General features: G+C 42.4%; 1 protein-coding gene across 2 annotated transcripts in view; it reads right to left on the bottom strand.

The window, feature by feature from the left end:
* Nucleotides 1-774: 774 nt before the first annotated feature.
* The window catches only part of LOC119382946 (inositol polyphosphate-4-phosphatase type I A), a 38,494-nt gene continuing 15,397 nt past the window's right edge, over nt 775-23,871 (bottom strand). Inside the window, exons 17-26 of one of the 2 annotated variants that reach the window (XM_037650881.2) lie at nt 23,139-23,311; nt 19,281-19,529; nt 18,674-18,742; nt 16,830-17,074; nt 15,645-15,779; nt 13,779-13,897; nt 10,674-10,739; nt 6,785-6,891; nt 4,636-4,790; nt 775-4,120 (exon numbers count right to left, since the gene is read on the bottom strand). In XM_037650881.2, the coding sequence (XP_037506809.1) occupies nt 3,988-4,120; nt 4,636-4,790; nt 6,785-6,891; nt 10,674-10,739; nt 13,779-13,897; nt 15,645-15,779; nt 16,830-17,074; nt 18,674-18,742; nt 19,281-19,529; nt 23,139-23,311 (1,451 nt within the window). In that variant the 3' untranslated portion in view covers nt 775-3,987. The remainder of the gene's footprint in view (nt 4,121-4,635; nt 4,791-6,784; nt 6,892-10,673; nt 10,740-13,778; nt 13,898-15,644; nt 15,780-16,829; nt 17,075-18,673; nt 18,743-19,280; nt 19,530-23,138; nt 23,312-23,871) is intronic. The other variant, XM_037650882.2, reaches the window with a different exon arrangement.

The following is a 23,871-nucleotide window of genomic DNA, read 5'->3' as shown; positions in this document are numbered from 1 at the left end:
ACGGCCGACCCTTGTGGCTGTTCATGCAATTTTCTGTGCCGAATGATTCGCGGCAGTCCACTTGCAATAGCTCGGGGGTCACGTGGCATGACTAGAACGCCACGTGTGACGTCACTGGTAGAGCTGCACGTTGCTGTCGACCGTGACGATGTCTGGCACTAGTGATGCTTGCAAAATAGTTTGAGCCACGGAGCGGCACGGAGTAGGTTACTGGCCACCCAGCGACATGGGCCATCCGATAATATTAAAATAGCGATACTTACGAAAGGCCGGGTAGAACTGTGCCCTTCATCGACACTGTACGGCGGTGGTCATACGTGACGTTCATGCTCAGGTCACAGCCTTTGAATATCTTGTATTTTGGAAAGTTTCCTCCACTTTTTATCAAATTTATTGTGAGCGCATTTTTGACCAGAAAGGTAAGCCTACAGCCTTTGGTAATCTGGTACGTTTCGTTACTTGAAAGCTTCATCCAACTTTATTAGAATCGGTTGTGGATACATTTCTGACCAAAGGAAATCTTTAATTTTTAGATTTTTGAGTTTGATACAACTTTAATCAAATTTAATAATAATGGGGACCTGGAAGGCACTTTTCTAAATGGAGAACATTAAGGAACCGAGTGCAATGTAGGAGTAACTTAGATATTGTTAAGAGATGTACTTTCACCCTGCAGTATAAGCAGGCTAGTGACAATGGTGATGGTGACATGAATAAAGAGAGATACACGAAGCGATGAATAAAGAATCGTTTACTCCAGCACGGTGTTCGTACACATGTGTTCTAGCACAACAATGTGCATTGTCGCAGGTATAAAAACAAAATGACAAGATGTAACCAGAACAAGCATCCCCAACAACACTTACAAAGACTGGCTAGTATTATGGCAAGAGTTGAAAGCCGTGCACGAGAGACACAGCAGAGGTGAGCACTTGCAAAATAATGTGCACCTTTTTCAAGTGAGGTGGTCGGGGCAAAAGAGAACAACAGAGCTGCTAAACAAGAAGCCACAGATTACTTTATCCCAGCAGTCCCCTTCAGCACCGCCATAGACGCCACTTGTAATAAGGACGTAAAGATGTGTTCCAATGTATGGGAGCATAGCATAGGCGTGCGCAGGGTTCCCCTTCAGGGGGGGGGCCAAGGTTCGTCGCAGCGGCCCCCCTCCCTATTATGTCAATGTGTGGGGCTGACTTTGCCCCCCCCCCCTCCTCTTAGGTGAATAAGGGGGGGGCGGCCGCCTCCCCCATCCCCTGTGCACGCCTATCTATGGAGCATAGTATACTATCACCAAAGCACTTATTGTGCCGCTCCAAAGCTGCTCGAAAAACATTTCTTTTTCTATAGCGCATAGACATCATTTGAATGTATATTAAAGCTTTTTGCTCCCTAACACCTGATGTAAGGTTAAGTAATATTTGAAAAAAATAAATCCCTGTTAAAAATGTATGCTTGAATTAAACAACACACATTGTAATTATCTTTTGCAATGTACCTAAAAAGTTAATGAATTATCATTACAAGCCATAAACCAAATATTTTTAAGTGTAGAAACTCAAGTGCTGAAATTCTGATGTCGTCAAGAAACATGGCAATACATAGTACCTTGCCCACCAATGGGCCATGCTTGCATGGTGCGTATATTCCTGTTGGTGGTACAGCCTTTTCATTTAAAAAAAAATACAGCATATTTAGGTATACTATAATCATTGCCTTGTAATTCGCACGTCTGTTAGCAGGGTGCTGTAATACGACAGTGCAAAGGTGACAAAAAAAAGCAGATAGTGAAAATAAATGGAATCTGGCAGGCATCCACATTGGCAGGCACCCAAAGCCAAAGGAAACTACTGGGACAAAGTATACAGTTACTTATGGCAGCAACTTGACCTTTACACATAGCACAAAGTTTCAGGCAAATACAGGCTTGCAGAACACAACAGGTGGTTTGAGTGAAACTCCATTAGCATTAATTATCTGATAAGCAGAACACATTAACGAATTTGGCTGGCTTAGTTGCCCACAGATTGAAAGAATAGAATTTGTGTGAACCTGAAAAGCGGCTAAATTAAAAGCATATTTTCGAAGCCCTTGATTGCTGCTTAAATGGAGTCCATTGCCGTAGCAAAAAAAGGCAAATTGGATTGAAGGAAAACGCCCCCTTTATGTATATACGTATATAAAATTCATAAAATGTGTAACAAAAATATGAAACCACACACATACAATCACAGTGCTCACATTGGGAGGGACTAGTACATTAGAATGCTAAAGAAAAGTAGTGTGTCAAGACAACAAAGCAAATGCTTGTTTTCATTAGAGATATACAACTATCTATGTACAAAAACGTCACGATTTACAGTGCCATTACAGCTACGCATCTTTATGGCAACTATGGTTCACTCGCAATATCTTCATATAAAAGCCCACACAACATTATTGGCACCATTTCCTATAACTTTCAAGTATAAAGCATAACACATTGGAGGGCATATATTAGATTGAGCTTTGGTTCTTAAAGAAAAGAAAAAGTGAGGATATGCCATGCATGGGCACTTTTACAAGTGTCCCATGCACATTCCTAAAAGGAAAGTGTTTTTCTTGATACCCAAAACAATACGCCTACAAGAAACAGCAATAAAGCTGCCAACACATGCTTAGAGAAATCCAAACATTATAAAAAGATTGTGGCATTTTACCTGCAGCAGATTAAGAGCATAAAAAAAGCTTTGTCTTATTTCACAAACATCTCTTACTTCAGCCACAAGTTAACCTGAAGCCTAAAGTGTCCCAGCCTCCAAAACCTTACAAATGCCATAGTTGAAGATTGTAAAAGTGCAGGGTTAGAAACCTCCTGCAGGCACACATCTTTTCGTAACAAATGTTTGACAGACAGATCCACCACTGCATGAGAGAAATGCTCATCCTAAATACCAAACTACAGATTTAAGGAACCTTGTCTCACCACCCAAGACAGGAATACATCAACCACTTCAGGTCAGTGGTACCTCTGTGCTTGCACACATCATCACTTTTCACACATTTCTGAAATAACACAATTCCTTTAAGACAGACAGACAGACAACGAACTTTATTGGATCCTGAGGAAAGTGCTTTTTTTTCTTCGAGACTTATAAAATCATTTTTTTCAAAGGGACACCAAAGGTAAACACTAAATCAATCTTAGAACACTCAATTTCTGCCAAGTCACAAAAAGTGACTGTATTCACTAAAAATGATAGCCTGAGAATACCGTTTTTTCGACATATCAGAGGACCAATTCATCACTCCAGGTTGACTTCATACTTGCCTCTCAGTGTACCTTTGATACATGCCTAACCATCTCTCATAAAACAATAACTCCACCACACTACAAAAAGTGAAGTAGAAAAGTCATGGGTCACAGGGTATGAGGAAATATGCATGCAACTATGCAACTCTAACAAAACACAGGTATTGCACCATGACCGTTGCTACAGGTCTTTTAAAATGGGACGCGCTCATTCTAGTTAACTATAAAATTTCAAACGACTAAGGTGCCAGCACAATTTGCAACACCGACACTTCCTCTCTTGAATCTACAGGCTTTCTATTGAAATGCTTCCAAATCCAGCCTTAGCAAATCCTTACGCTTTCCACGTCAATACCATGGGGTAAGTAAGGGACATTTATAAATTCTGCGTAACATCCTGGATGCATGGCAAACATGTTCTTTGGACTGCATATTGAACATTTCAGTAGGTACAGTGCCCGACAAAGAGTGGGCATGTGTCATGCCATCTCATACCTTCACCGTGCATGCTGTGCTGACATTGTGCAACAGTGCTAAAATGGTAATGGACGACATATAACTCGTGTATAATCCGTAACGATAAAACTGAAGAGATGAGGGGAACTTGGGTGTTCCTACGCATGCATTAGTAGCATGCCACGAAAATCCAGAGCTGGCAAGCTGGCAGGATGCAGTGTGATTGAACAGGAGAAGGACCACTAGGACTGGACGTTGCCAAAGGTGCCTGGCGGTGGGCGGTATTGTCTGGGCAGTGCCATCATCTGCAGGCTGTTGAAGGCGTACTTGCGCACACCAACATTCTTGAAGGTGTTGTGCCGTCTCGTGCCCTCACTGCACGGAAAGTTCAGATTTTCAGGTGGGCAGGAGCGATGCTTCTAGATTACTGTCAGAATACTGTTGCTTAGTTACAACGTCACGTGCAGCCCTTTCCGGTGTCTGTTGCATCCACTTGGCTAGACAAAGAAAAAGCATGCTGCCATAGGTAATTCTCATGACAGCTTCTGTAATTTCATGTTCCTGTTCACTGCGAACAGCAATGACATCAGACAAAGTTAAAGGGAGGGCAACAGATCTCTGTGCCACTTGCCTACAACACTAAATAAGCAACCATCAGGTGATCTCCTGGCTATGCTGCATGTGGAACGCTTGAAAACATAGTGTGGACACTCTTTTGCATTGCTCCAAGATAATACAGCCGCTTGCCAGCTATTTGCGATTCATGTCATGCCACCGATGGCATGTCGCCTAGATTTGTTTACAAGTGAAAGCGTACTTTGAAGCCTAATTTCTTGCATGAAATCCCAACAAGACATTCATGAATCCAATGCGCAAAGGCACATACTCACCTTCGCATGCAAGCCACTGCCCTGGGCACTTCCTTAGAATCAAGGCCAAAGTCCTGCAGCAGAATCTGCCCCTGTTCCAACGTCACGCACATGCCAGTTCGGTCCTTGGCGCTCTTGCAGCTCGTGAAGCGCAGGCCTCGCATACGACGACATGCCTGTATGATTTAAGTGCGCAGTGTGAAAAAGATCCCAATTACTCTGTGTATACATGTACTCTTTTTCTGAAATGCCCAAGCTACAGCAGTAGTTTGCATAGTTAATTAATACAGCTAGCCGCATTATGTTGCCGCTCACAGGCTTCACCAGAAATGTGGGCAGCTTGCACTAGTGCTGCAAGGCTGGACTAGCAGTGCAGCTGGTGACTTACCAAAATTATCAGCGTGGTCTTACTTAGCAAGGTCTTAATTAACATGACATTAATCAGCAAAACCTAATTAAAACAGCCTTAATTAGTACACTATTAATGAACATTCATTTAATTAATGTGGTCTTAATTACCATCATTCTAATTATCAACATCCTCTCTGTCTCTCTTCCCGTCTGTCTCTTTCTCACTCTGTCTATTTCTTTCTCTCCCTGTTTCTTTCTCTGCTTTCTGTTCTGTTTATCCATTCTGTGCTTGTCTTTTGTTTTCTTGGCACACACACATTGAAGAAACGCCTACATTGCACATCCATCGCGTCAACCTCAATGGATGTGCTGGCCACAGGCCTTAATACTCACCAAATTACTAGGCGATACGCAATGTACTATAACTATCCTCATTTCTCGAGTGTATGTCGCCAAGAGCAAACTGTCTTTATTTGTAGTCAATCCTAAGAAGACGAGAGTGCGTGCCGGCCAAGTTATTGCACTGCACATACTAGGCACAGCAGCTTACTTTTCTGGTCATGTGAAATGGTGGAACAAAAAACTTCAGCTGTACTGTTAAAACAGAAACTGAATTCCCACAAAGCCTCGGTGCATAGCCTCAAATTCAGAGTTACATTTTGCAGTAGCTTCTGTGACTTACAAAGCTCTGTATTAAATTACGATCACAGTGCCTTAAGAAAGCAAAAACACACATCAGGCATGAAAAACACAAATATCATAAGCTCTGACAGCTGACTATACCACACCTATTTCAATGGCAATATACAGTCCAAACTATGCACAAGCTTGCAAGCATCAGGAGGACACTAAAGTAGAAAAGTATTTAATAGTAGCTGATGGAGCAGCACAAGCCAAACGTAAAAAAAGAATATTATGGTACCAAGCAGCTCCCACCAAATGACACTTAAAGGGACACTAAAGAGAAACAATGAATCGGTTTAGATCGATAAATTGTGCTCTCAGAACTCTAATGTCATTAATTTTGCCATCATAGGTTTATTAATAGAGGAGAAAATCAAGTTCAAAATTTCATGTTTAAATTTCGCGCCGAAATCTCCCAGCTTGACGTTAGGCATTTCAAAGTGTATTTATTGTATTTTGGCGCCATTCGCTCATCAAAATTACCCCAAACTTGATATGTTAAGTCTATGGCCCCTCAGAGGACAATGTACAGTAGACTCTCAGTAAACGGAAATCTGTTAAACGGAACTGCTGCTTAAACGGAACAACTGCATCTAACACGATTGGTTTCATACTTGGATTCTGCACCCCTGTTCATCTCTTAGTAAATGGAACACATTTTCTTGGTCCCCTCAGGTTCCGTTTAACGAGAGTCTACTTACTTCATTTTTACTGATTAGGAACTATGTAGTTCCTAGTAGGCGCCGTCAAAACATATGACGTCACGGCGAATGGTGCGGAAACTTCAAGGTGGCGTCACCACTCACATTTTGTTTTTACGCATTTTCTCGCTTACTAAGCGTCTTCTCGGCGCCAGCGTGGTGTTTTTGGTATCGTGAAAGAGTACTTTACTAATATGAGAAATATCGTTTTGCTCTTTGGTGTCCCTTTAAAGGAGTGGTGGCAACATCTGCTCTGAGGCTTTTTCATTTGGCATTGCTGCACATTTTACACCTATCGCCTGTTGTCAATCAATCTAGTAAGTGTTGTGTCTAAGCATGATATTGCACAAAACCCATCCTGACATCTACACAGGCGCGACCCAGCAGCAAAGCTATAAGAGCGCCTTATATATGTATCAATCCATGCATCCTACCTCCATTGCAAGATGAAGAATCTCAACATCTTTGCTCTTACGAGCGCGAACGTGGGTTTGAAGTTGCTCTATCACGTCCATCAGAGGCACCTCCCGGGGCTGTATGCCTGCAGATTGTGAATGAAAAGTACTATTGATTGAGAGTGGCTGCAATGCACGAACACAGTTTGAGAATTGACACAGGTGACGCGAACGAAGGCATGCAAAATCATCCTCTCCACTCTTGAGGTGTCCAAATAAATTGTGCAAGCAATATGTCCCATAATACTACAAGTAGGAACGTTTTATGGCAGATGGTACAGGCAAAAATGAGCTCAAGCAGGCAAGGTCTGTTTAGAAGGATTGATGGGGAAAGATTTGTGGTATATAGCGTATAAAACAGTGCCCTACAAGATGCAGGTTTTACCAGGGAATGTGAAATATATAGCCCAATTCACTTATAAAGACATGACACATGACAATGTATCATTTAGTATAATCATCAGTCACTACACTATTGTCGAACTTTGAATTCATTCCATGAAAAATGATGTGATTATTGAAGTGGCCTGAGAAGCAGCAATCAAATTCTTTCCTTGAAGAAGTTGTTTTCTTTGGAAAATCTGGCGTTGAAATAAAAGCGTTAAATGCTGCTTGCCACATGATGACGGTACAGGCTTTTCTGAAAACTAAGAGCAGTTTTAAGTGGGTCCGAGGCCAGGCCGCACAGTCTCAAGAAAAAAACTTGACTTCAGTTAATGTAACCACCTGAATACACACAGTATACTCCGTTTCAAACATAAGGTGCAATGCTGTGAAAGCTATGCAACAAGTTCAGTCAGCAAAATGTGTAAATCCGCGTGTCCAGCACTTAGTCTTCGTTGTTGTAGACGCTTGTGCGAGACAAGCACGAGCCCGTGCGTGAGGCGTCGCCATGGGCTGCAAGTGAAACACCAAAATACAAAAACAAAGAGATGTTAAGTGATCCAGAACAACGTATTGAAAAATGTATAACGAGACCTGTTTATTTCTAAGGCACAAAACGTCTTCATTTATGACTCAGTCTAAAAACGAAAAGAAAAAAGACATTACAGGTGGTAAAACCATTTAACTATTTTTTGATGCGAATGCATCTATTGCAAGAAGTCTAGCTAGCTTCCGTAGCATTGTACATCATGTATGAAACGGAGTATGGTACTAATAAGCTTTGCCTGCTGCGATACAAAGTACTGATTTTTATTACTGCTTACAAATTACATTGGCTGCCTGAATTTTAAAATTAGCTCTGTTTTATCATTTTCATTCCTGTTGGTGGCTGCTTCAAGGTTAGTGCTTAGATCCACCCTGCAGAATATGGTGCTGGACAGAAAAAGAAAACCAGGCAAAACCTACATCCTTTTGAAATTGCAGCTTACCTTGTCCAGGCTACAGTATTGTGTGAATACAGTACAACTCTTATAAGTGGACTGGACTGTATTTTGCGTTCATCTGCAATTTTAATGGCTGGCAACTAAGCTAGGCAGTATATACAGCAGTTTATTATTATAGAAACCTTAGAACTACAGCCACAATTAATGTCTGCTATTATCAGCACACATATTAATATATGTAAAACCTTTTCTTTCACAAATTCTGAGCAAAAATGAAGCAAATGTTCTTTTCAAGGTTTGTGCAAAAAATAGTCACCCTAACACCAAATTATCGAGAAAGAATATTCACGTGCTTAAACAGGCCCGCTCAATGCCACAAGGCACGGTGCCAACATGAACTCTGTTGCGTAAGTTGGCTCGCGAAGACAGCAAAGTGCATGTAATGTGCTCTCCCATGGCTTGACAGTTAATCATGCCGTCAGCAGAGATAATTAACTCTGCAATCTCAGCTGGTAGCTCATTACAAAAGCTACAAGCAAGTAGGTCTAGCAGGTAGAGTGTAATTAAGGTAACATTCATTAACTGGTGCTAGAACGTGTGTAACTTCTGTTTCTTGACATTATCAAATGAAACCTGCACAAACTTACAATATACGTATGAAAAAATACTGGAACTATTGTGCATCATGTCCAGTGAGGAGCGTGTAGACAATAGCAACACGTTGCACATGCCATCTGTCCGTAGTAACAAAACTTGCGTTTCCTTTTCACCCAGCCGTGACGCTACTGTACCACCTGCACGTGCCGTCGCCACCTGGCAGATTCCTCACATCAAATACAGTGGACTATCATTAAGGGGAACCTGACAGGACCAGAAAAACAATGTTCCACTGAACAGGAGTTCTGTTTACTGAAAGATGAACAGGGGTGCAGAAATCAAGTGTGAAACCAATCATGTTAGAAGCAGTTGTTCCATTTAGACAGCAATTCAGTTTGGGATATTTCCGTTTACTGAGAGTCTACTGTATTTCTTTCTCCGTGGGACAAAGCAAACCACAAGTTAGCAACACAGAAACAAGCAACTTGACGTAACTCGGTTATTCCAACAATGTTCCTCAAAAACCCACATATGTGTGCACTGTGTGACGCAGTTGGGGTCATACCTTAATCACACCTTGCAAACCCACTGCGAAATGACTGTTCGAAGAACATGCTCAAGTGTCTCTTTATGTGCAACTCGATGCATCAGCAAGTGGCAGAAGCTGCACTTGGAAGTAACTGTAACTCTTGTACGTATTCGACTACCATGCTTGCACGAAAAATCTTGAACTTCTATTGCGCAATCATCCACTCAAACAACCATGTCATAAATTTCTACGGTGAAGCTTTCTTTCACTCTTCTTCTCACACTGCATGGGAAACTGTCTGGCTAACTCAATTGAGCTGGTCCCTGATACATCATAATGACATGTGTGGTGTTACAACGACACAGTTAACATATTAATGTCTCGATTCATTTTTCTGTAGCCGAAGTGGTAAATACAATTATAAAACCAAGTGATAAATGCATTCGTCATTTGAAATGCGTAAGATATTCTTTGAAGTGCATAAATATATGTGCTATGAGTGCTTGCGCCATCTACGAGCAAAAAAAAGAAAGAAAAAGATCTCACGTTGACTTAGATGTGCAATGCTTAGAGCAAGTGAAGCCTAGAGAAAGGTAAGGATGCCTGTGTTTTTATTAAAGCATAAGATGTTCATTTGAACATCTTTGTATCGCAACTATCGCAGTCTTTTTTATTTTCGCATTTACGCTTCATTTTTTAACGAATTTTATGAAAGATTTGTCTGTGCCACTTGCCCTGCATACACCCACAGTGTTGGCTGAGTTGCTATGGTGTCACACTGCTGAGCACAAGGCCATAGGTTCGATTCCATGGCATGACAGTGCATTCCAACGAGGGTGGAATGCAAACACACTTGCGCATCATGTGCACTTTAGTGAAACCTAGGCAGTAGAAATTAACCAAGAGTCCTCTAATAAATGCACTGCACTAGAGTGCCTAGTCCTCTAACAAAGCATAACTCATGTGCAGTTTTGGGCCATGAAACCCCCGAATTTATCATTTTCTACGCATACATTTGCAATAATTATAGGATATAACAAACAAAGCTTACCTCCACATGAGACCTCGTTATTCAACGTTCACCTGCAATATTTTTTTTGCATTTCCCGATCAGTCAAAAGTCTCCCTCACCATTTATTCGTGCAAACATGGTAGCTCTAGAATGTGCTCCCACATCACAACACATCAGGAATGCCAAAGTGTGAATTAAAACATTTTCTTATTGTGCTCCGTGTGCAGTGAACACCTCCTCAGCGATGTGTGCCAAGTGTGATTTCTTGAAAAAGAACCAGTTCGCCTCATGGTATGCAAAACTGGGGTCTCCAGTGTCGACTCGCATGTCATGTGCAAGTGCGTGTGCGTGGCGATTCCCGGTTTTTGAAAAAAGCAAGCATAACAAAAGAAAGGCACGTACGTCCCACCCACAAATTCTTACTGCGGGCTCTGCGTTCTTCTGTGATGGCCCAAGCCACAGCCGCCACTGAAGTCGAGTTTGAAGGCTTTCATTCAGTTTCAAAGCAAGCAGCATCAAAGCATGACCTCGCCATAACACATAAGTAATAATATCATGAATCAGTAAAACGAAGGAGATCTATATTGAGTGAGAAACCATCAGATGTCATCGGACAACAGTGCCTCAGAGAGCACAGAAAAGAAATTATATAGGAGTACTTACACATAATTTTGAAGTTGTAGAAACTCTGGCATATGCATCTTCCACATAAAAAGATTTCACTTAAAGAGCACAAAAGTTGGAAATACTGCTCATATAGAACTATATAGTTTCAAAGTAAAGTTCACCTTAAAGCGTCAAACCTGGTGTCACTGGTTTTACGGCAAAGTTGTGATGGGTAGCAAAATTTTCTAACGTCACATAGCAATAAGGATAGATACGACAATGTTGCCTGCAAAAGAAATTGTCGCAAAATTTGGCAAGCAGAGAAAGTAATAAAATTGGATTAACAAATTCAAATATTAAGACTGTTTGATACTATTTGCAAAAGGGAACGACGACGGGCCAGTTGGCGTTGCATAGTTTGAAGTGAACGAGAGCGCGCACAACAAGGACGAAAGGAGAACACCATGAGCACTGACTAACAACATTCTTCTTTATTGCACCAAGGAAATATTGTGGGCATTTGTCAGGCACTTCTCCGTCATCTGTACATTATCATCATCACATGGTGTTCTTCATCATCTTCGCTTGTGGGGACACATCTGGAGATTGTGCTGTGCCTCGGATGTGATCGGTTCACCAAGTCTCGAAGGCATATTAAAGGCGTGTCAACTGCTACGTCACAATATATAGAAAATAGAACAGCATGCCCCACATGCGCGAGACCACACAATCAAATCTAAACTAAGACAACGACAGCCTCTTTTTATTCACGATTAAAACTTTTCTAATCACAAGCCTGTATAACAAGCTTTTAAACTTATAATATATGATTAATCAATGTGAGAGTATGTTCATTTAACCTTGAAGTAAGGCTTCGCGGCAGTGCAGGTTTTTTTTGTAGCGTTAGCTACACTTGCCTAGCCGGAGCCGATTTCGCGTGGAGGGTCATGAGCTGTGCTGCGCATGCGCAAGGATCAGTGATGTCACACAGCTGGGTCACTGGAGCTGGCATCTCACGCGCTCTCCGACACCGCCGCGCGTGGCTCGCCGCTGCTGGTCTGCGCGTTCGGGAGGAGTGGCGTCGTAGGCGCGGCAGACACGCTGGCGGCGGCGTGCGCAGGCTCCGCCACCGTTGCGCGCGGCTCGCCACTGCTGATCTGCGCCGCATTCGAGAGGAGTGACGTCGTAGACATAGACACAGTGGCGCCGGCGCGCGCGCAGCTATTTGCCTTCGCTGTGCAGTCGCCGTCTGACACTGCGCTGGGGCCGCTTGATAGCGCCTCTGACTGGCGTTTGCAGGTGGGTAACGCCATAGAGAAGGAGAGCGCAAATGCTGCTCAACGGCGCAGAAGAGCCGAGAAGCTTATCTCATCGGATCCCGAAGTAGTTGCCTGGCAATTAGCGGTTCAGCGTACGAAGAATGAACAGAAGAAGGCTAATAATCCTAGACAATCTGTAAAGCTAGGAATAATAGCTAAAAATTTGCTAACGCTACGTATATCCTGGCATAGCCGAGCTAAGCCACTGCAAATTTTTTTTCAGGAGTTTTCACGGCATAGCACTTCTAAGCTGCAGTGAAGCCACCTTTACAGGCAGGTTACATGCGGTCTAATATACACCTGAAACAAGGTGCTGCGCAAAGTAAACACGGACAAGGAAGTGAACGAGGACGGGCGCAGACTTCCTTGTCACTTCCTTGTCCGTGTTTACTTTGCGCAGCACCTTGTTTCATGATGTACGACCGACTCGCCCAGCAACATGCATTATTTTAATATACACCTATTCGTTCATTTCGAATAATTTAAATTCGTGTCCAAGCGAATTCGAATACCGTAATATTCGTACGATTATTCGAAGTGCTCGAATATTCACACACGCCTAATGATTTTCCTTTCTCTTAGAGATATAGCAGCCATGCTGACACATGAAGAACCTTTTTTTGTGAATAGTTAAGGCTTCCTCTATCAACTGCACACTTTCTTGACGATGCCTGCCCAAAACCCTACATGTGTGGAAGTCTGGTGAGCACCCGCAGGCTGCACAGCGAAGAGCGAAATTGCTCCCGTCCTTCTGGCAAAGATTGTTCTCGTGTTCTCTGAGACGCATGTTGAAGCATCGCATGTAACCGCATGTAAAGTGGCACCGCAAGCAAGGCATCGCATGTAACCCTCCTGTAAAGGCGGTTTTACTGCAGCATCGAAGTGCTATGCTGTGAAAACACCTAAAAAAAAAAAATCCGTACTGCCGGAAAGCCCCACTTCAAGGTTAAATGAACATACTCTCACATTGATTAATCATATTTTAAGTTTAAAAGCTTGTTATACAAGCTTGTGATCAGAAAGGTTTTAATCGTGAATAAAAAGATGCTGTCATCACCTGTGTTTAGATTTGATTGTGTGGTCCGCGCATTGGTGTTTTGTTCTTGTTTCTATATATATTGGCTTTTGCAATAAAGAAAAACATTGTTAGTCAGAGCTCGTAGTGTTGTTCTCTCTTCGTCCTTCTTGTACATGCTGTCATTCACTTCAAACTATTTGCAAGCTGTGTTTCCAGACCATTACAGCAACGAAACAGGTCTAAGAACAAAGTGATAGTAAGAGAATCATTAGACGATTCATACACTAGCGAAATGCACATTAATATTGCATCCTGCATTTTTTATCCCTGTTCTGGGACAGCGAAACAGTGATTACGCTGCTTGTCACGCCAAAAGTGTTCAAGTTCAATGCAGCCTGACTACATTGTACACAGGTTAAATCACATTACTGACAGCGCACGGGCGGTAAGGCCTCTGATGTGTAGCAAAATTTATGCATATAAAAGTGCTGAGCAGTTCAAAAATTTAGAATTACCGATCATACTCAAGCGAGAAGACAAGGTATCACTGCCAAATGAGCTTACTCCGAGCCCTTGGCGTATCATGCTTTGGCATAGGAAATTTCTGGAACTGCTTGTGGTACTCCTTGAGTGATGCTGCTCCATCCAGATTGATGCGCTCTTGAAAGCTCTGGTCGCCAACCCTGCGTAATTGATTTGAATACATAAGCAGCTGCAAAAAGGCCAAAGCCAACGGGGCTACGCTGAATGGCTTCTATTAAAATATAAGTGAAAAACATCGACATACTGACATGGGACACAGCTGGCCAAGCTAAAATGAAGACACCGCACTGTTCAGTAAGAGAAGTAGGATGTTACATAATAAAAGGACAGAGCAACATGATTCAACGCAGAGAAACTTCACCCGAGAAACACCACAATGAAAGTTAGCTATCGAAATACAATGCGAGGCACTTTTACACTTTGAAATACACGCTTGTATCCTTCATCAGTCACAAGCACAAACATTTTTGTTGCACTTAATAAAGCTACGACTAACCGACAAGCAAATTTTTAAATCCCAATTAAAAAAACTAGGGCTGTGCGAATATTCGAAATTTCGAATATTTTTCGAATAGTGTTTGCTATTCGATTCGATTCGCACTGAAATTTTACTATTCGAACTATTCGAACTTACAAAAAACAAGTACAGTCAACGTCCGATTGAAAGTAACCCCTACAGATTTTTATTATGCTTCACCTCGTTACACCCCCGCATTGCGGCAAAGCTGCCTTTCAAGCTCCGTTACGGTCTAACTTGGCCAAGACGCAGTCAACGTCTCAACGTCAGATTCGAAGTGACGCCTACAGTTTCAATACGCTTCACCTCATCACACCCCGGTATTGCGGCAAAGCTGCCTTTCAAGCTCCGTTACGGTCGAACTTGGCCAAGCAGTCAACGCCCGATTCAAAGTGGTCCCTAGATTTTCAATGTGCTTCACCTCATTACACCCCCTTATTGCGGCAAAGCTGTCTTTCAAGCTCCGCTATGGTCGCAAATGGATTAACTCAAGAAAACGCTGGTTCCAGCATGGAGATGAAAGATGTGGTAGAGGTGGGGGCTGTTTTGGACCTGAAATTTGGGCAGAAAGTCCGAAAAATCGGACGCCGAAGCTTTTTAGCATCCAAAATTTCAGCTGTTCTTATATATCGACGTCTACGAGGCAGATTTGGAACTCCGGACTTGAAGGGAGCACACCCTTGTCTGCCACATCAGTTGGCCTTCCACAGAAGTTGAAAGAGGAGGAGAGGCTGAGGAAATGGCATCTTTGCCTATCACGTGTAAAGTGTTGTCGGCAACACTTTGGTTGCACCAAATCATGTACATAAATACAATTCGGCCTCTACATTGCCTCATTCTTGACAAGACAGCTATGAAACACCACCTCGTGCCAGTGCTTCATCAACCTAGCAAAAAGAAACTTTCATGTTGCTATCTCATAAGAACATACTTAGGGATTCTCTGCAACTTTTTTCTGTAATTTCACTTCGAAGTATTCGAAAAATGTTTGAGAAATATTCGAAAATTATTCGAAAATTATTTGATTCGATTCGCACTGAACCTTTATTATTGGAATTCGCTTCGCACCCAAAATTTTGCTATTCGCACAGCTCTAAAAAAAACACCACCTCTGAAAATGTTCTGTGCGTGTATTGGTATCACAACGATATACATGTTACGATTCATCTATAGTTTGAGTAAACAGATCCAATAGAAAACGAAAAATAGTTCCGTGGTAAATTCAGTAAGCACAACACATCAAGTTTACACTCTTACACTACATTCAACTTTAGTGGTTCAAGTTCTCAGAAACAAGGATTAACAATAGAAGACTGCAGCAAGCTCTGTAGTTTACTAGAGATTGGCGCTTGTTCATATGTATTACTTACTTTTCAGCTAGTGTAGCTTGTTCATTGATGCCAACGTTGAAAAATACAGGGACGACGCTAAACTGAAAGCGGCCCCTGTGCGGCACTCTGGCCATCACTGTCTCTGGTGTTGGGATCAGCACCGAGAGGAAGACACTGGAATGCAAGAGTACTGCTGCTGAAAACACTGGGGAATATTACTGTTTGTATGCAATATTGTCAAGCGTGCTACTTTGTGTGCTTTAAATACATATAAAAGTACAACACGTAATTACATTACAGTTACACCCTGCAATTACCACTGCTCTATGTAACAGTGACTGACACCTAAAACTGCTGTCCACAATTATAACTTGTTCGTAAAGCTTCCCCCAGCTCACTACTCACGACTACGACAGCACCATTCAACTGCAAGTTGCAACTACGATTACTCCCTGCAACTGCAACTTGCAATTACAACTACAGCATGCAACTGAAACTTGCAAATATACCACTGCATTGTGCAGCTACAGCTGCTCCCTAGTACAAATTGCAACTTACATAACAATATCCAAATACAACTTGAAGAATAATTTACAACTTTCAAGTTGCAGCTTAAAAGATTGCACAGCTAGCACCTTTTTATTAACTGAACTCCCGCAATAACCTTCCTCTCTTAGATAGCTGAGTCATGTGTTACTTATCCATAATTTTAGCCCAAAAAATAATTGCAAAAATAAGTGCAAGTCTAATGGAACATTCAATGTCCCAGGTACAAGGTCATTCTTTTAAAACTGACCTATTTCATTGCGCTGTAGTAGTTTTGTTACAAATTATCCCATTTTAATGCGGTTTGTGACAAAAGATTCAGGAAGGACGAAAATTTAATGGCCTGTCCCATTTATTGATGTGCAATGCCAAAAAAAAGAATAAATAAGAAGTCACAATGCTCTGCCTTCAACAGTATGCGATCCCTGTTGTATAGAATTTCGCGGATTGTCGCGGTTTTCTTTATTCTTTATTTATTTATATTTTTTTGCGTTGCACATAAAAAAAACTGGATGGGCCATTAAATTTCCATCCATCCTGAATCTTTTGCCGCAAACCGCATTAAAATAGGATAATTTGTAACAAAACTACAGCCTAACGAGATGGGTCTGCTCTAAAAAAATCACCCTGTACTACATTGCTGCACCGGGTCAAAACGTGCAAAACGGAGGCACACACCGGCTTCCCTCAACACGAGGCTTTGGGCTGCAGACATTTGTAGCCGGTTCGAGCCAAAAGGCAACACGTCGAAGGTCATCTATGGTCACAACCATGTCTTCGAGCATGGCTAGCTCATCTCCATGACAGCTGAGGAGACCAGTGAACTGGGCCAGCACACCAAACGTGGTCAGGCAGTGCACAAACAGAGGGTCTGTCTGTTGGCACCATAGTTTGGACATGAGGCCGGCCACAAGAGACGTCAGCTGAAATGGCAACAGTGAATGAAAAGCAGCAAGTTAGACTGTAATTTGCGTGCAGCAGATTGCTGTTCTGTAACAAAGCTGATATACACTTTGAGCTTTACTCAATATGTGGACAAAGTATCTCACATTTATGTACTTTTTATTATACTAGTAGGAGAGCTGCTAAATGCAGAGCCAGTGAAATGAATCAGACTGGTACTAATGGTATTTACTCTCATCACTTTATCCCAGAAGAAACACTGTTCCCTTTCAAGAAAAGTAGAGACAAGAAAGTGTATCACTAAGCCTCAATAAAGCAGCTGTGTGATGTAGTGGTAGCAGCTGTGCGCATTTTAGGGATGTCTGTAGTAGTAGTAGTAGTAACTGCTTGTTTGTTAAAATTAAAAAAATTAACTAAAGGAAAAGGCAGAAAAGAAAACTGCTGACCATGCTGTAACTGTACGACACAGAATGAGGAGGTTTGCGAGAATGGAGTGAAAGGGACTAGAAGAGACAACAGCAGAGAGGGTACAAGGAAACTATTTACAAACAGCGCAACTAGGTAAATCTTACCAATTGTTCACTTGTGGAGCAATTTCGTGGTGTTAGTGAGTAACCCAGCGCCAAACACTAGAAGTGTTAGGTAATGTAGAGGAACCGGGTGGCGAGGAATGACTGCTCAAGGAAGATGCCTCGCCCATGGTCATAAGAGAGCCTCGCTGCTGTTAGTTGACAGCCTCAATGTGCATTAGCAGCTTAACATTTGAGAGGCAAGAGAACTCGTTCGTCGTGTAGACTAACGCACAGCCGGTTGGGCAGAACTACTAAAGTTAACTGATGCGTACAATGAAGCCAAAACCTACATGTAGTACGTACTAAAGTGCTTATTTGGGCTGGTTGCTACATGTTCATAGAAAACGCGAAACAGCATGAACAGGACAGAGACGGACCAAGCACTGACTTACAACTAAACTTTTTTGCTTTATTCCGTACAAGGAAGTATATATACGCCCATGGATAACGAAAGGATGTGAGGGAGAGGACAACAGTGAAAAGGTATCTGTTAATAATTCTATGTAATCAACTGAAGAATGAAAAGCAAAAAGGAGTGAAAAATGAAATGTAGTACGTGTATGTGTTAAGAATAATGAGCTTAGTTGAGCTGCTAGTCTGGCCAAACTTTTTCAGGCAAAGGATGTTAAAAAGTTCATCCATTCATCAGGCAAGAGAAGATGATGATGAGCCCACACCCATCAGCAGCATTCAGCGGGTGAAAAACATTGCAGCTCTATACTGATGTACAAAAACGCAACACACCACAGGTGTGTTTTGGACAGTTCTTTATGGGATAAGGACAATGCGAATGAGAATCGGAATTTATTAATAAATATTCAGCTGTTACAGGTATTACAGTAATTTTACAAGTAGATTCTGACATGGCTGTCACAATGAAACCTCCAGGTTTCTCTCAGATTCCCAACATTTCAACCCTCAGGTCGCATTCATGATTGCGTTCAATAATCGCAAGTACAGCACTGCAGACATTACACATATAAGCTGTTTACGGTGTTTACTATGGTAACACTGCACGCTTCAAATATCTCTCTCAAAAGCACTCACCGCGTGAGAGAAGCAGATATCTCGTCTCTGACGAACACAGTAACTCAGCGACGCTGATGGTGGTGGCTCCTGGTAGGTCGACCCGGAAATAAACAAGTTAATTTTAGTAACACATGAAACTTCCATGCCCACACACTACATGTGGTCACTAGAAGATATTTGCATGCAAATATTTGAAATCACAGGAAAAAGTTTTCTACTTTGCTTGAAAACAAGTTACTACTCCTTAATTCAACATATGGGCTGCTTGAACACTGCCTGCCCTTGAAAGGGTACATGCTTCAACTGGTCACTTGAAATGTTCATCACAAGCCAACCAATCAAAAGGATGATTTTTCACATTTTGCTTCTTTACAAGTAGCCGTGGTTCACAAACCCGCAAATACTAGTACTGGAGCAATGAGGGAAACCAGCAGGATGCTTTTAGGTGCCCTTCCTTTTCATTAAGCAAAGCTTATCAGTGATTTCGAAGTCTTCAAGTTGTTATAAAGAGTGGGCTTCAAGGTTCAACATTCGTGGAACAAGAACACCAGACCACTGCAAACAGCTCTCAATGGCAACAACAGTGACACAACAATGCCTCATGTTGCTCAAGTGTGACAAGTACCTTGAGGGACAGCAATGCGTACGTGAACCGGGCCACTTTCTGGAGGCATGCCATAGACTGACGCAGCTTCCGCACACTTGGAGCCAATTCGGCTTGCCAAGGCGACATGTCACCCGGTGTGCTGCACGGGGTCAGGGGGTCAAGCAGCTCTGAATCGTCTACGTGTTGATCATCATCCGCATGAGCAAGATGCTGCACCCTCCCCACCATACACATGATGCTGGCACGGATGTTTAGGTGAGTCAGGTCCTGAAAGTACAGTCAAGCCTTAATTAATGAAACCTGATTTTATAATGTTTTACATTTAACAGAATGCTTACAATTTCCTGACACAATCCATAGAGCCTAATGCGTTTAAAGTAGGCTTGTGCAAATATTCGAGCACTTCGAATATTCGAACAAATAATACAGTATTCGAATTCGCTTCGATTCGAATTTAAATTATTGAAAATTTCGAAGTATTCGAAATGAACGAATAGGTGTATATTAGTCCGCTTATAACCCCCTGTAAAGGTGGTTTCACTGCAGTGGAGGGGTGCTATACCGTGAATACACCTTTCCAAAGAAAATCCGCACTGCCCGCTTGTAACCCCTCCTGTAAAGGTAGTTTCACTGCAGTGGAGGGGTGCTACACCGTGAATACACCTTTCCAGAAAAAATTCGCACTGCCGCGAAGCCCCACTTTAAGGTTGAATGAACATATTCCCTCACATCGATTCATCATTTTTTAAGCTTAAAAACTTGTTATACCGGCTTATATGCTCCAAGCATAGTAAATTTTAAAATGCAACATATTTTACAGGTTATCATTTGCATTCTACCGAAAGCCAAATCCTGCTACTATTAAAAGTTGTTTGCACTTCCTTTGAACCAAAAAGAATGACATTTGCACATGCCTTGTTACAATTTAAAAAAAACGTTGTGCAGGTTGGTTGGGTCATGACAAATATGCTCATTTTTCTTTATAATACATGATATATACTATTCGAATTCGATTCGAAATTATTCGACCAAAATCACTATTCGCTTCGAATTCGCTTCGAACCTAAAATTTACTATTCGCACAAGCCTAGTTTAAAGCCTCGAAGCAACGGAGCCAAGTTAACAGCTTACGTGACTTAACAAAGTTTTAAGAAAAAATATGGATAAGTAAGTGCACCCCCCAAAACCTTTTAAGTTCAATAAGTCTCAAAATTTGTTTGTGTATTCCATAAACAGGCGCATACATTATCATGCAGTTACAGATCGGCAGTTTTCCTTGAACAACAATAAAAATGCCTTATGCAGTGCCTAAAAATGTAAGCTCGATTTCAGCTTTCAGACTGTCCCTGTTCGATTATTGCTGCTGAGTTTGTTGTTTTCTCAAGTGCAGCCTTAGTCCCTTCACTACATCTTAATCGAATAACCCAACAAAGGTAAAAATTACTTTTTTCTCTCTCTCTCTCAAAATAAACGCTGCACTTTATGCACTTATGTTTTAGGTAGATAATGATGATTTATGACATAAAGTATGTGCACATAGAACGCAGTTAACTTATGCTCTCTTTGCATTACAGTATATAGAAATTTATATACTGTGAATACAAGTTCCCTCTATTCATTCTTTTTCAGTGATTACCCCTCATATTATATCATACTCGCGATTGTACAACATCCATGCCCTTTTGTATTGTAAAACCTTGTTAATATGCACTTGCTGGGAACGGGGCGTAACTATGTGCTAAACAGAAATATGCAGTAACTACCAAGTACAAATTTGAATCTCCTGACATGTGCCATCGCCAACAAAAAATAAATGCACGGCCATAGCAAATGCAGTAGATTCTCGTTAAACGAAACTTGAAGGGACCAAAAAAATGTGTTGCATTTAACAGTAGTTTCGTTTAGTGAGAGATGAACAGAATTGCAGTATTCAGGTACAAAACCAATCATAGTAGGAGGCAGTTGTTCCATTTAAGCAGCAATATCACTTAACAGATTTCCGTTTAGTGAGAGTCTACTGTATTGCCTAAAGTACTTACTAATACTAGTGAGGTTTTACTGTATACAGTGAAATCTCGGTATAACGAACTTCAGGGGACCGCGGAAAAATGTTCGTTATTCTGAAAGGTCGTTATAGTGAAAGCCCAAAAATTTACCATAACAATAGAATTTCAGTAACGCAAACGTCCTACCTTTGCAACGGTACGTCCTTGAACTCGTTTCTCACAACAATGCACACGTGAACGTCAGACAAGGCACGTTTATTTGAAATAGTCCGTGATCGTTTTTTTGACGGGTGCAGCACAAACTCTGCGTCACGAACGATTCTAGACCGTCCACATTTTTATCCGCCGCTTCGGTCGCTGTTCCGCTTTTTTCTATGAATATGCGGAGTTTCCTCAAGTAGTCCAACGCATCTGTGGCCGACACGGACTCGTCGCGATCTTCGGGTGCTACCGTGACATCGTCGTCCATGTCATCGCTGCAATCCTTTAAGGCCCAACTGCAAGCACGCGAGTTTTGAGCGACGGCCGACAGGATTTGCTGTCGCGGAGGGCTATCCATCGCCGTCGCTTGTCGCAGGGGTGCAATCGCGAAATGATGCTATTTCCGATTCCACACGGCTGGCTGATCGCGCTGATAACGCGGACGGACCGTTGTTCTGACCACTGGCCAAGCGCGAAAAGCACGAAAGGCATTGGAATCTGAAATAGAATCGTTCCGCGATAGCATCCCAGGTTTCTGGAAAGCCAGGAAACATCGCTTGTCGCCCGGAAGTGAGCATGACGATATCCAACAACATGGCAGCATCTCTGACCCTCGCTTCGGTTGCAATTTGCTCGTGATGCTTCCAATCGGCGCGTACTTCAAGGAATGCAAGTTATAGACTACCTTATTTACAGCCCCATCTCACGCGGAGAGCGAGGCAGCGGCCGTATTTTATCGTTATTTATGATCGACGGTTCGTTTTGATGTTTCGGTGGTAGCTTGCTGCATTGGTGGTAGCTTGCTGCAATGTCAACATCGTCGTCGTGTGAGGTAGCCCTTCTTCCTGCGAAGCAACGATGTGAGGCGCTGCGGAAGAGGAAACGTTGTCGAGATGCGCCTCGTGGACTAACCCCAACATAACGCAGTTTGCAAAGTGCGACGTAGCGTAGGCAGCGTACGCTTCCGGGCGCCCCATGGGATCACAGCAGATACTACTTACGCGGTTAAACATAAGATTGCGAAAAAAGGAAGTCCCGAAACGCTTTTATGGCATCTTTATCTCAAACAAGACAATAATAAATTTGGCATGTTGTCATTCATCTACTCTGTAATTCTTTTTCGTAATTTGCCTGCGTGCGCGCAATAGTTTTCAATCGAGCAGCGCGACGGAGCCCGTTTGTCGCAGTCGCCTTCGCTCGAAAGTCGCGTGCTATGCATGCGGTTGGGCCTTTACGAAACCTGATGCGTTGTCGCCTCCGCAACGAAGGGAAAAAAAAAAAGTTCTCCGCCCGCGTCTTTCTCCTCCCGTGCCATCTCAGGTTTTCGCAGGAGGGCGTCCGCCCTTCGCGCTGCGTCGTCTGCTACCTTACAGCTCCGACTGCCATGACCGATACACTGAAATCTAAGAATCCTCACATTTCGGGATATAAGTTCGTAGTACTGAGGTGTTGTAAAGATTACACGGGAATTAAATAACGATCGTTATTCTGAAATGTTCGTTATTCTGAAGTTCGTAGTAGTGAAATATTTTTACATTGAAACTATAAGCAGTCGGCACGGGATTTCTTAAAAGTTCGTTAATTTGAAATGTTCGTTAATGTGGTGTTCGTTGTAACGAGATTTGACTGTATATACACAGCATGCACTTATGCAAAAAATGACACTCACAAGAGGCTCAAACTCCTCTGAAAGGCCAGAAAAACGGGACTCCTCAGTTGAGTACATAGAGTCTGATTTATGCAGCTGAGGCATGGGGCGAACTTGAGCACTGCACACATTTCCATTGACCGACAGTGAATCAATGGGCGCCTCGTCACCAGAGGACTCGTCAGATGGGGAACCTGCAAGAGAGTATGAGCACAAAATGACAGGATCACATCTTCAATACATGAACAAGAGGGGCAATTTCTTTTGTGAGTGAAAACATTTCCACAGTGAGGCTATGGATAGTAATACTGATGCTATATACGTGCCAACTTAGAAAGAAGCTCTTCTTGTGCCCTCTGCTCAGCTGAGGTAAAACTTGGCATCGGCAATAGCAATAAATGAAGTTGGTGGTCAGCATATTAAACAGTGCAACCAATGTGCTCTTTCTTATGTCATCACGCATGGTACATTACTTGGTGGTATCCATTCCAGTTTGAGAACATGCTAGAGAAATTTGTTCTTGACATGATTGATAATACGTGACGATTTTTCTACAAGGAGCTGTGACATCCGTATGTTTAAGGAACCACATATCATGGGCACATCTGAATCAACGGCGTAACCAATCAGGGGCATCTGTTAAGAGCAAGAGGGAAGGGTGCAATTAGACTCCACCCCCCTCTCATCCCTCTTTGAATACAGTCCACCTGAGCGCTTCCCCCCCCCCCCCCCCCCAATGGACTTTTGGTGCATC

The sequence above is a fragment of the Rhipicephalus sanguineus genome, chromosome 2 (assembly GCF_013339695.2).
Source record: "Rhipicephalus sanguineus isolate Rsan-2018 chromosome 2, BIME_Rsan_1.4, whole genome shotgun sequence".
NCBI classification, from domain to species: Eukaryota; Metazoa; Arthropoda; class Arachnida; order Ixodida; family Ixodidae; genus Rhipicephalus; species Rhipicephalus sanguineus.
Note: the sequence above shows the minus strand (reverse complement) of the source record. Positions and strands in the feature narration are given on the sequence as shown.